At 40.7% G+C, this 13,935-nt stretch overlaps 1 protein-coding gene across 9 annotated transcripts in view; it reads right to left on the bottom strand.

The window, feature by feature from the left end:
* Trmt1l (tRNA methyltransferase 1-like) overlaps positions 1–13,935 on the bottom strand; it is a 33,062-nt gene that overhangs the window by 11,127 nt on the left and 8,000 nt on the right. For 6 of the 9 annotated variants that reach the window (XR_005492245.2, NM_001037192.1, XM_017598807.3 and 3 more), the window contains exons 4-9: positions 9,969–10,033; positions 7,294–7,423; positions 6,393–6,516; positions 5,978–6,057; positions 1,054–1,297; positions 393–605 (exon numbers count right to left, since the gene is read on the bottom strand). Coding sequence is in view for 8 of the 9 variants with exons in the window: in NM_001037192.1 (NP_001032269.1) it covers positions 393–605; positions 1,054–1,297; positions 5,978–6,057; positions 6,393–6,516; positions 7,294–7,423; positions 9,969–10,033 (856 nt within the window). In the remaining variant the exon portion in view is untranslated. Of the gene's footprint in view, positions 1–392; positions 606–1,053; positions 1,326–4,211; positions 4,235–5,977; positions 6,058–6,392; positions 6,517–7,293; positions 7,424–9,968; positions 10,034–11,898; positions 12,011–13,935 lie in introns of those variants that run through there. The other 3 variants (XM_063272318.1, XM_039090733.1, XM_039090734.1) reach the window with 3 other exon arrangements.

Raw genomic sequence — 13,935 nt, 5'->3', positions numbered from 1 at the left:
ATGTTTCAGATATAAACATTTAAATAAAGATTTGACAAAACACAAGAATATAGGCCCTTAAAATGGCTCAGTGGCGAGAGTGGCTGCTGCCAAGCCTCATGACTGAGTTTGATCTCCAGAACCTACATGATGGTAGGTAGATGAGAGGACCAACTACTTCAAGTTATCCCCGACCTCCACACATGCACCTATACAAACACACACAAAGTAAACGAGTATACGGTTAAAAACCATAAAATTAAAACCAGTAAGTCAAATTAAAATTATATGTTAGGGGTATAGGATTAAAACTTTCATGTGTATTTTGAAAAATAAGCACTCATTCGCAGTATTAGCACTCAAAATCACGAGTCACAGTAAAACACAGTAGGTCACCACTGGCAATATGGTACCTTGCCACTGCAGCTACGACAATTCTGGCCGCTAGCTCCTTGTAATACTCTGTTCGGACAATGTTACATCCGTAGTGACGCCGGGCAACATGCTGTGCCTTGGCATACAAGGAGCTGATGTCTGTGGAAGTCACTGACACTATGCCAAGGTTCCTTACGTTTCTGAACGCAGAGTCGAGGTAGTTCACCGACGTTCCAAAGGGGTCCAGGTGTCTACAACAGGAAGAAATGCACATTTAAGACCACATCAGTGAGCTGGATTAGAACCGTATTACTTCTCATGATAACATTTCATGGACTCAAGGTTTGCAAGGCAGGTGTGAATCCCAGCTCTCAAGAGGTGGAGGCAGGAGAATTTCCAACTTGAGGACAGCCTGGGCTAATAGGAACTGACTGCTTAGAAAATTGAGAGAAAAAAGGTACTTTGCAAATCTATTTTAAATACTTAGCTTTTAAAAGTAAATATTAAATAGTCTATGACATGTCAAACACACAGAAGTGAATCAGCCTAAGAGGAAGAGTCCATTCCTAGAAAGTCTGAAGTTTTTATTGGATTTCTCAGGCCTATATTAAAATAAACCACTACACGCTTCTTTAGTTTTAAAGCATCCACCTCCAGCAGATCTGTTCTGTGGGTGTCTGACCAATGCTCTCCACTTACATAAAATCAAAAGATCTCAGGTGCATCAGAACATTGGCGTCCATCCTGGTCACCTGGATGTCCCCCGCAGTGCTGCAGTCTTCAAGACCATCACCCTCTTCCTTTTCCTCACTGTCTACCACCACTTTCAATTTGTTTAAGTGGCAGTTTTTCTGAATCAAAGTCACAGAGTTTTCATTCAAGTCATTAATTGTAACTTTGACTGCATTTCCAAGGTGCTTTGCCCACTGTAATCCCATTATTCCTTGGGAGAAACAGGGAAGAAGATGAATCTTTAAATTAAAGAAATTTAAATTATAATTAATCACTGAAAAGGTAGGTGTTTTATAAGCAACACACACAGCCACTCACACACACTGACATCCCCCGCCACACACTTCCTTGTACAGTATGCTATGAGTGTGCTAACAGTCCAAAGACTTGCTGTTCAAGTTTACCCTCAAACACCAGAGAAAAAAACAAAGACAATGTTTTTTTGAACAAGGATCTTGTTGGATAGCCCAGGCTGGCCGCCGCTGCTGCCTCCTCTTTTTTTTGGAGGAATATTATAGTCCTGGCTATCTTGGTACTAATGGCCTTGAACTCACAGAGATCCACCTGCCTCTGCCTCCCAAGTGTTGGGATCAAGACATTTGCCACCACTTCCAGCTGGCCATGAAGTCTTAATTCTCTTGTCTCTGTCTCCTGTGTGCAGGGATTATAGGCAGGCACTATGCTTAGCTCCCATAAATATGGGACAGAACTTCCAGGCTAATGGGACTGCTCAGGAGGCCGAAGTGTTCCTGGAGCAGCTGGGCAATCTGGTTTTGAGCCCAGAACACGAGGTGGAAGGAGAGAACAAACTCTCGGAGTCCTGCGTCCCTCCCACACCTGTGCACTCCCACAGTAACGTGCACAGTAATAAAGTGAGGTAGAGCAGAAGCGACCTCCCGACCCACATCTCCAGCAGCATCCACACGCACCACTGGGAAGTAAGAGGAATGACTGCATGTGCAGTAAGAGTCAGGCTGCAGTGCCCACTAGGAAGGTCATGAGCACATTTACTAACTGGAGATGGTGACGTAAGCCCCACTGACGGGGTTTCTAACACACCATCATTAATACTGACATGCTCTTCACAGGAAACCTCACAACTGAAAATAAAATCTTAGCTACTGTGTGATGGACTTTATGTAATTTCTTTCACTCTCATAATAAACCTGTGGGACAAGTACTAAGAATGTCATTTTAGGGAAACAAACATGCAAAGTGACTGTCACATAACTGCTAACAATTTTCAAGGTAAATTAAAAAGAAAAGTGTCGTGGTGACTGTGCTGTCTGATAGCCACTTTAATGACGCTGGTCCAGGATGTCTGATTTCCAGATGATAGCTGAAAAGCCAAAATAGAAATGCTGCCAGATACAGTGGCTTATAAAAGTGTTTAATAAACCTCTTGAGGAATCAACTTTAGTTGCATATTTTAAAAGAATGTGTACAGAAAAACATGGCAATAAGTTTGAGGAAAGGATTATATTATGAAAGTGACACTAAACTGTGGTGGAGCACTCCGGACGCATGCTCTCTCTCGACTGAGAAGTAACATCGCCATAAATAACTCAGAGAAATGGCTGTTAGGCAATGGTAAGTATGACACAGTGGGTAATGACTGGAAACACAGAGGCCATTGCAATAGACTTGCCATGAAGCCGGTCGATATAGAATGGGAAAGGCTGTAAGTTAAAGAAGTCAGGCTGGGCATGGTGGGATATGCTTTTAACCCTAGCACTTGGGAGAGAAGAAAGCAGATGTCTGTGAGTTCAAGACTAGCCTGGTATACAAAGAGTTAGTTCTAAGTCTGCCAGAGCAATACAGTGACACACTGTTCCAAAACAGAACAAAATCACACACACAAACCCAGGTTACAATAACCCTAATTTGATATGGAATAAAGTAGTGGAAGGAATGAATAAAAACAGTAAAATGCTTGTGCACAAGCATTAGGATGTGCGTTTTAGTCTTTAATATCCATAAGTATTTATAATCCAAACTCTGGGGAGGTGGAGATAGGATTCCTGGGGCTTGCTGGCGAGCCAGTCTAGTCAAAGCACTGGGCTCCGTCCAAGTTCAGTGAGAGACCCGGACTATCAAGTAAGGTAGACAGTGGTTGAGAAGGACACCTATTGTTGGCTTCTGGCCTCCACACACATGCATGCACATGTACACATGCATATGTACACCACATACACACACACAAAAGAATTCAAAGTTCACATTAAAATGGCTCAGCTTAAAAAGATTGCCTCATTACTGCTGCCATTTTAAGTGGCTACATTACTAAAGATGATAACGAAGGTTACATTACTAATAAAACAGTGAAGATGGAATCTAACACTTCTATGGCATTTCCTGTGTAAGAGGTGCTGCTGTGATGACTTTTAACTGTATCGAGGTTGAAATCTCCAATACTGCAGATACTATTCTCTGCACCCTTACTTTTATACATGAAAAAGTCAAACACAATTTCCTAGGGTCATAAACTAGCATGTGATGAAGTCAGGACTTGAACTCAGGGACTCCAGCCCCAAAGTCCATGCTCTAACTACATCAGCAGCATCTTACAAATGCTTTCTCTCTCAGTATACACGTCCCAAGAGTGTAATTCCATTAGTCTCTATGCAGACATGGGATGAGCACAAATGGCATTCCAGAAAATTTCTGTTTCTATTTCCTTTTCTCTATTGTTAAGTCTTTTGAGAAAAATGATTTTAATTTCAGTGAAGACTAGCAATGGGCACGATGGCTAGAACCCTAGCACCATGAGACGTAGCAAGAGGATCGGGAGCTCAAGGGCAGCTTGGGCTACGTAGGCAATTCTAGGCCAGCCTGAGCTACAGAGGGAGACTGGGTCCTAGAAAGCCAAAACAACATACACTGCTGAAGGCCAGGCAATGGTGTCTAAGCATGGAGAGGGTGAGGAGCTGGTTCAGCAGGGAAAAAGCACTTGTCCTGAAAGCCACACTACTTGAGCTTGATTCCCAGAAACCAGGGCGGAATGAGGGGTCTAACTCTTCAAAGTTGTCTTCAGAATATACATACATACACACATACATACATTCTCTCTCTCATAATAATCAGAAATAAGTGAAAAATACAAAAAAAGAGTTATCAGTTATCACCTGATTATAGTGAACAAATATTCTTCACGAAAAATGTTCTGGCTAGGTATGATGGTGCACATCTTTAATCCCAGCACTTACGGAGCAGAGGCAGATGGATCTCTGTGAGTTCAAGGCTAGCTTGGGCTTTCATCCTGTTTAAAAAACACAAAACATTTTTTCCCTTCCTATCAGACATGGTAAGCATATGCCTGTAATCCCAGTACTTGGGTAGTAGAGGTAAGAGAATCAGGAGTTGAAGGTCATACTCAGTCGTATAGCCAGTTCAAAGCCAGCCTGAGCCACATGAGAATCAGAACAATTTGAAAAATACAGGCTATAGGAGTACGTTACAGAGGCCATGGCGAGACAATCAATAAAAATCCAGATGGCCAGAAACTACATGTCAAAAAACTGATTATGTCAATGAATAATTCTCATGTATACATGTGTATACAAAATGACAGGAGACCATATTAAGAAGAGACTTAGCTGGGCATGGTGGTGCATGCCTTTGAGTCCCAGCAGAGGCAGGTGGAATTCAGAATCTCTGTGAGCTTGGGCCAGCCTTGGATACATAGTGAGTTCTAGGTCAGCCAAGTCTACACAGTAAGACTCTGTCTCAGAAGAACACAACAAAAAAAGAAGAGACTTGGATTTGGAACAATGAAAATACATACACTTTGGATTGTGATCTGAATTTTTAAAACTGTTTAAATATCTAAATAATTGTTGATATCAATGAATTAGTCTTTACTTTTGAGGTATAACAATGTTACTATAGCTTTACTTTAAAAACAATCCTGGGCTGGAGAGATGGCTCAGCCGTTAAGAGCCCTGACTGCTCTTCCAGAGGTCCTGAGTTCAATTCCCAGCAACCACATGGTGGCTCACAGCCATTTGTAGTGAGATCTGATGCCCTCTTCTGGTGTGTCTGAAGACAGTTACAGCGTATTCATATAAGTTTAAAAAAACTCCTTGTAGCGGAGTATGGAGAAAGAGCTGTAATCTCAGCGTGGGGGGAATCAAGAGTTCAAGGAGGTGAAAGCCACACATCGATACTTTGCCTCAGTGGGGAAAAGTCTTATTTTTTAAGCAATCCAATTTAATTATTTATATAAAATACTATGTCCAGCGTTTGTTTTAAACTAATTTGACTAAAGAGACTAATGTATGAAATCTGATGAAATCTGAACTGAAGTGACACATAGGAAGAATTCATTCATTATACTCTTTACTTTTGTAGAGAATCTTTTTGAAAAATTTCATTAAAAATAATCAGAAAATCTTACCTTGGATCTTAATTTTTCTTTTCCTGGATTTTTTTTTTTTCTTTTCTTTTTTTTTTGGTTAGGAACTCACTCTGTAGCTCCAGCCATTCTGGAATTTACTGTGTAGGCCAGGCTGGCCTTAGACTCACAGAGATCTGCCTGCCTCTGTCTTCTGAGTGCTGGGATGATTAAAGACATGTGCCACCATGTATGGCTCACGAAAAAATTTTGTTAGATGTGATATCCTTATATTTTGTTATATTTCTTTTAAGTTTTCTACAAAAAGACATTATATAGGGACTGGAAAAAATGGCCTATAAGTTAAGAGCACTGGCTGCTTTCCCAGAGGACCGGGGCTAAATTCGAGCACCCACACTGTGGCTCACAGTCATCTCTAACTCCAGTTCCAGGGGATCTGGTGCCCTCTTCTGGCCTCTGATGGTACTGCATTTGATACACAGACATCCATCTGGTCAAAATTTGGAAAAAAAAAAAAATTAATTTTTTTTTACTTACCAGTGGCTCCAAAGGCATCTAAACACTCCAACGGTTTTCGTTCCTCAGCCAAAGCAGCCAGCGTACAGAATATGATCTGACTAGAAAGAAGGGAGTAACTTTTCTCTCTGTTGGATTTTGAACATACTTATCTACTTAGTATACATTCCCAAATCAACAGTTTGTTAAACTATGAATCTAACTGAATTCTAGTTAACAAGCATCCATATATTTAATAAAACTTATCCGCCAATCTGTCCAGGTTTAATTACATGAAGTTGGGCTTATTTTAGTCTGACTGAAAAACTGGGTTGGTACAAAAAAGAAACATTTTGAGAAAACGTTAAACCAGATTATTTTAATCTTAATGTATGTGAACACAGAAGTTACGAGAGGTACATCTGAAAACTCTATTATGATTTTCAATCTACCTTACCGATTTAGTTTCATTTTGGGATTAAAATATGAGTCTGTTTTCTGAGGAATAGAGTAGTTAGGAAAAACTTGTATATCCGTGTCTGTCTCCTTCAGAACTTCATTAGATGATTTGGCGGTAGAAGCTAAAATGGAAGAAAAAGATTATTACAAGGTAACTGAAAAAAAGCTAAATACCCAACACAACACTCTTTAAAAAGAAACCTTATTATTTTGTGATAAAGCAAATAGTTTCGTAGCTATACCAAACCAAACCAAAACCATAGGACAAATTTATTCACTTTGTGTGCAAAGAGTTGTGTAGTTCATATGTATTTGGTAAGTGCAAGGAAGTTTATTCACTGAAATTCTGACTGTGTACCATATCACTATATCAGTATTATAAGACCCAATACCACCAGATAGCACAGGATCCTAAGATATTTTTATGATTTATTAAGTATACATTATGCTGTCACAGGTTGGCCATGGAGTGTCTTATAATATTATAGAAATTGAGGATTTATATGCTTGCTTTCTGTTAGCTGGCTGAATAATAATATCAGTGTTTTCTGAACATATAGAGCGTCAGAACAGCCGTGGGAGTCAATTTCCCTGCCACCTTGTGGATCCAGGGATGGAACTTGGCTCTCAGGCATGCACAGAAGGACTTCTACACATTAACAACCTCATGAACCCCATTTTCTCATAATAGTATATATTACAATCCTTTAGCCACAAACTCAAATGGAATACTGATGTAAAAACATATGCACATATACCTTAAATATTAAAAAAATAAGACATGTATAATTCAGAAAAATAATTATATCCTTGACTTGTTTATCTGTCTAAAAAGAATAACTAGGCCATGTTGTTTAAAGACCTAATTATTAATATGTTAATGACATCACTTAACTTACCAGAAATGTACCTGGATTTAGTTTCTCCTTTGTTCACATGGCGTTTAACATGTCCTAGCATGTCAGTCCTTCTGGTGATTGTAGCTGAACAAATGATGCAGTGATAATGGGCTCCCAATTTACTGGATATCTATCAAATAGAGCATTTGATTTAGACAGGCTACTAAGGGAACAAACGCAAGTTTCACGCTGCAGTATGTTACTGAGTGGACGTAACAGTGTAAAAGCTGACGGTAATTCCCTGGCTATCTCTGAAAGGAGGACTTCACTAGCTAGACTTCTATACGCTTTGTTACGCAGGCCACAAATCAGCTTATGTAGTTCTTCCCTTTCTTCTGTTCAGTAAATGGCTGTACTATGATTTTACACTTACTGATGGGATGAGGTTAACAGTCCTGCTACTGCTAAGCTTAGCTGGTGTTCTTAGAAAATAAGTCCTGATCTGAAGGATTTGTAGACTTCTTGGTATAAATATTCTACCAAACCCAATTTCAAGATATGACCATGACAGATTTAAGTTACCAAATCTGTGACTGTGGAAACAGATGGACACTCTCATGCCCGGTCTAGTATCCCATTTGAATATAAGGTACACAATGAGAACTCTGTTTTCAGGAATGTGGGCTGTGGGCAAGATGGTGCAGGTAAGATATTTGCCCTGCAAGCCTCGTTACTTGAGTTTGATCTTTGGAATCCGTGGTGGAGGGAGAGAATTGACTCCCGAAAGTTGTCCTTCAGCCTAGACAGGTGTGCTGTGGAAGAGCATGCTCTCTCTCGCTCTGAATGTGTGCACACACATACACAAGCACTTAAAAAGTTCCTAGCTTCCTATTTCTTATAGCTGGACATAGACTATTCCACCCCAGTGGTTCTTCATTAGTTTTTAGGTCTTTAGTGCTGGCACCTCCTACTTATGTGACACACAGCAAGTACAGATAATCAAAACACTCCATTGTTTCTTAAAATAAATGGCGGTTGTATTCAAAAACACCTGGGCAGTCTCTGCTGTGCTTTCACGTCATTCATGCTGGGCAAGTGCTAAGCTCTGGGATCACACGTACAGCTCAAGGAATAAGTTCTGTCTCACATTTGATTATTAGAAAGAGAGAGAAAGGACGAAAGAAAGATTCAAAAGAGAAATTAACAATGAGGATCCAATAGGAAACTAGGGAAATGGCTCTGAGGGTAGAAAGCTCGCAGTGCAAGCATGCAGACCTGAGCTTGGATCCCTAGCACCTGAAAAGCCAGTATGTTGGTGTGCTACTCTAATCCTAGTACAGGGAGGTACAGTCAGGTAGATCCTTAGTGATGAAAGGCCACCAGCCAGCCTGGCTGAATCATTTAGGTCCAGGTTCAGTCAAAGACTCTGTCTCAACAAATAAGGTGGGGTATGACAGAAGCAGACACCAATGTCAAACTCTGACCTCTACATATACATGCACACGGAGAAACACACACAAACATACTATCCACATACAGAATTTAACAAACTGCTTTCTGGATAGCATCACTAAAACAGTTTCACAGATTGTATTCCCTATTGGTCAAACTGATCTTTTTTTTTTTTAAAGATTAATTAATTATATGTGAGTACACTGTCATTCTCTTCAGACACACCAGAAGAGGGCATTGGATCCCATTACAGATGGTTGTGAGCCACCATGTGGTTACTGGGCATTGAACTCAGGACCTCTGGAAGAGCAGTCAGTGCTCTTAACCCTGAGCCATCTCTCCAGGCCGGCCAAACAGATCTTAGTAATAAAGATATGCACTTCATCCCGGCCTATAGAGTAAGTTCAATGCTGCATATTGAGACACCACCTCAAAAATCAAGAGTCAAACAAAAAACTTCAGGCTCTTGACTGGTTAGTTAAATTTAAACAGAGGGAAAGAGAATATGAAACTGAAAAATGAAGGTAGCTCTCAGATATCAGAAGGGCCTTCATCAAAATTGATTACTAAAGCAAAAAATTATCTATTTAAAAATTTCATCTTAATTAATGGATAATTTTCATTTTGAGCATAATAATAATTTGTGGAACTGAAATAAAGAACTATAAAATGAGAGTTGGAGAGGTGGCTTAGCAGGTAAAAACAGTGGCTGCAGCACCCAGGTTTGGTTCCTATCACCTACATGGTAGCCTACAGCCAAACCTGTGTTACTTGAGTTCCAGGGGAGCTGATGCCCTCTTCAGACCTCAATGGGTACTGGGCATGGAAGCGGGACAGACACACAGGCAGGCAAAGAACCAACACACATAAAATAGAGTGGAAAAAAAGAGAGAAGATCAACAGTATTTTCTCTGTGCACTGAGCTAAGTATTTGAAAGGAAACGGGGGTACCGGTGTAGAGCAGATGGTAGAGTACCTGATGAACAGGCACAAGCCTGTGTTCAACTCCCAATACTGTATAAATGGAAGTCATGGCACATGCCTATCATTTCAGCCCTTGGTAAGGGCGGGAGGGTCAGGAGTTCAAGGTTACCCTCAGCTACATAGTGAATATGAGGTTCTGTGTATTCTACACAAGAGTAGGAACCATATTGCTAAACATGTACATTTTAATTTTAAACCAATAGATTCTTGGTCTTTGGCAAAGTACAGTTTTAAAGCAAATAAAAGTTGTGCTCTTTAAAGTCAACTAAATGTGAAGATAAGGATCTAGGGTCTGTTACCTGCTCTCCAACAATTGTTGGCTTCACTGGCCGGCACGCTAAGTGACAGATGCACATCCTGGAGCCTGGAACGGGAATGGCCAGATGGTTACCATTACTCACACACAGCCTACTGATGGTTACCATTACTCACACACAGCCTACTGATGGTTACCATTACTCATCACACAGCCTGCCTACTGATGGTTACCATTACTCACACACAGCCTACTGATGGTTACCATTACTCATCACACAGCCTACTGATGGTTACCATTACTCACACACAGCCTACTGATGGTTACCATTACTCATCACACAGCCTACTGATGGTTACTATTACTCATCACACAGCCTACTGATGGTTACTAGTACTCATCATATAGCCTACTGATGGTTACCATTACTCATCACACAGCCTACTGATGGTTACCATTACTCACACACAGCCTACTGATGGTTACCATTACTCACACACAGCCTACTGATGGTTACCATTACTCACGCACAGCCTACTGATGGTTACCATTACTCATCACACAGCCTACTGATGGTTACCATTACTCACACACAGCCTACTGATGGTTACCATTACTCATCACACAGCCTACTGATGGTTACCATTACTCATCACACAGCCTACCTACTGATGGTTACCATTACTCATCACACAGCCTACTGATGGTTACCATTACTCACACACAGCCTACTGATGGTTACCATTACTCATCACACAGCCTACCTACTGATGGTTACCATTACTCATCACACAGCCTACCTACTGATGGTTACCATTACTCATCACACAGCCTACTGATGGTTACCATTACTCATCACACAGCCTACTGATGGTTACCATTACTCATCACACAGCCTACTGATGGTTACCATTACTCATCACACAGCCTACTGATGGTTACCATTACTCATCACACAGCCTACTGATGGTTACCATTACTCAGGACACAGCCTACTGATGGTTACCATTACTCATCACACAGCCTACTGATGGTTACCATTACTCAGGACACAGCCTACTGATGGTTACCGTTACTCAGGACACAGCCTACTGATGGTTACCATTACTCATCACACAGCCTACTGATGGTTACTAGTACTCATCATATAGCCTACTGATGGTTACCATTACTCATCATATAGCCTACTGATGGTTACCATTACTCATCACACAGCCTACTGATGGTTACCATTACTCATCACACAGCCTACTGATGATTACCATTACTCATCACACAGCCTACTGATGGTTACCATTACTCATCACACAGCCTACTGATGGTTACCATTACTCATCACACAGCCTACTGATGGTTACTAGTACTCATCATATAGCCTACTGATGGTTACCATTACTCATCACACAGCCTACTGATGGTTACCATTACTCAGGACACAGCCTACTGATGGTTACCATTACTCAGGACACAGCCTACTGATGGTTACCATTACTCAGGACACAGCCTACTGATGGTTACCATTACTCAGGACACAGCCTACTGATGATTACTAGTACTCATCATATAGCCTACTGATGGTTACCATTACTCAGGACACAGCCTACTGATGGTTACCATTACTCATCACACAGCCTACTGATGGTTACCATTACTCATCACACAGCCTACTGATGGTTACCATTACTCATCACACAGCCTACCTACTGATGGTTACCATTACTCATCACACAGCCTACCTACTGATGGTTACCATTACTCATCACACAGCCTACTGATGGTTACCATTACTCAGGACACAGCCTACTGATGGTTACTAGTACTCATCATATAGCCTACTGATGGTTGCCATTACTCATCACACAGCCTACTGATGGTTACCATTACTCATCACACAACCCACTGGCACTGAGTGCTGCAGGTTAACTTCTACTTCTCTAGCAATAATTAGGGTCACCGGGTGTGCTGGCACATGCCTTTAATGCCAGCATTCAGAAAGTAGAGGCAGATAGGTACAGTTTTGTGAGTTCAAGGCCAGCTTGATCTACATAGTGAGTTCCAGGTCAGCCAGGGCTGTATAATGAAATCCTGTCTCAAAAAGAAAAAAAGAATAATTAGGATTATTATTCTATTTATAACATTATAATTACTTGAAGAACATTTGTCTTATAAATGAGACAGATATATCAGTATAAACAGATAGGAGACTGTGTTCAAATTGTAGCTTTGAAGAGATGGCTTGTTCTTTAAGTCATTTAACTTCTCGAAGCTCATTTTCTTTGCTTCATGCTTTTACACTAACCATAGCAGATAACCTTGCTTTCTTCCCACCTTTAAAATCTTTTTACTTTATTTTTGAATTTATTATTTTTAGTTTTGGGTGTTGATTATTTGGATTGGATGGTGGCTATGTTCTTTTTTTCTCTGACAACTTTAATTTTTTATGGTTTCAAGGATCTCTTATGGGAAGGAATCTCAAGTTACAGTATTAGTGCCTATCTTATTCTTGATGCTAAGACCTCTAATTCTAAATGCTTGTTAAGGAATTTTAATTGATTATTGGTTATCTCAAAATTCATTTCTCAAAATACTGGGTATTGTGTAGCCTGTAAACCCTGCACTTGGGAGGCAGAGGTAGGAGAATGTCATTCTTAGCTATGGAACTAGTTAAAGTCAGTCTGTGCTCCCATATTATTTTTCTTCAGTTTTCTTTCTCCCCTCCTCTCCCCTCCCCTCCCCTCCCCTCCCCTCCTCCCCCACCTGTCCTCCTCTCTTCTTGTTGGGTATTTTAAGGGATAAATTCTAGAGCTATCTACATAAGGAACTACTCTAGCACTGAGCTATATCTCACGCCCTATACATTTTCCTAAGTCAATTCTCTTTACTTTTCTTATGCTTACAAAATGAGCTCTAGTCTCCCCAACTCAAAAGCCTGTAGCTTATCTCCCCTGTACTCTGACACTTTACATCATTTCTCCCACTGTGTATTGCCCAAGGATGCAGCTCTGGCTGGCTTTTTTCTACTGATACATATACTCAAGTTTATCTTGTTAAATCTCATGGCTTTAAACACTGCCCATATTCTAACATCTTCAAAATGTGTGTCTCTAGCGCCAACCGCTCCCTTAAGCTTCACATTCATAGGCTTACAGGATATTGGATGTCTTCACGTTGAGGCATCACGGCTTATGCCTAAAGCTGGTCCTGGCCTACTTTCCGTATTTTTGACTGTAGTTGCCACTGGCTCAATAAGGGGCAACTCCATTTCTCTAGTTACTCCAGTCCCAAACCCAAGCATTTGCGGCTTTCCTCACATTACTCATTCCTTCTGCATTATCTCCCTTTAAACTATTGTCAGTTGCTTTAGTACCTGTTAACTATGACAAAAACTATCATATCTCGTCTCCACCCACTCCTGCTGGTCCCCTGGCCTCCGCCCAACCAGACTGGCTTCTACTTTCAAGTCTCTTTGAAAAAAGACTTATGATCCGGTGAGTTTCACTGTTATTTATAGGAGGGTAGGTGAGGGTTGGTTTCAGAAGCATAGGCACCTTACTAGTGGCTGAACTACTAAAGAAAATGTCTTTTCCATCCCAGGTAATCATTAACTCAGTGAGAGGATGTTGACTGGTCCACACAGTCAACAACTTCTACCTCACCAAACTATATACGAGTGTGTATGGATACACATGTCTAAGAAAGAGTGTGTGTGTGTGTGTGTGTGTGTGTGTATGTACATATTTCCATACATATTTATGTATTAGATTAGGTATTCAGAGGTTTTTCTTGAGGGGAGGACTTTCAGTTTTATACAAATGGAATATTAAAAAAATCTGCCCCATAGATTGCTACTTTCATTAGTGGCTATGCTGGCTAGTTTATGTCAACCTAAAGTCATTTTGGAAGAGGGAACCACAAATGAGAAATGTTCTCACTGGATTGGCCTATAGGGCATTTTCTCGACTGACTGACGTGGCTCATTATAGGTGGTGCCTGGGTGCTATAAGAAGGCA

The sequence above is a fragment of the Rattus norvegicus genome, chromosome 13 (genome assembly GCF_036323735.1).
Source record: "Rattus norvegicus strain BN/NHsdMcwi chromosome 13, GRCr8, whole genome shotgun sequence".
Classification (NCBI taxonomy): Eukaryota; Metazoa; Chordata; class Mammalia; order Rodentia; family Muridae; genus Rattus; species Rattus norvegicus.
Note: the sequence above shows the minus strand (reverse complement) of the source record. Positions and strands in the feature narration are given on the sequence as shown.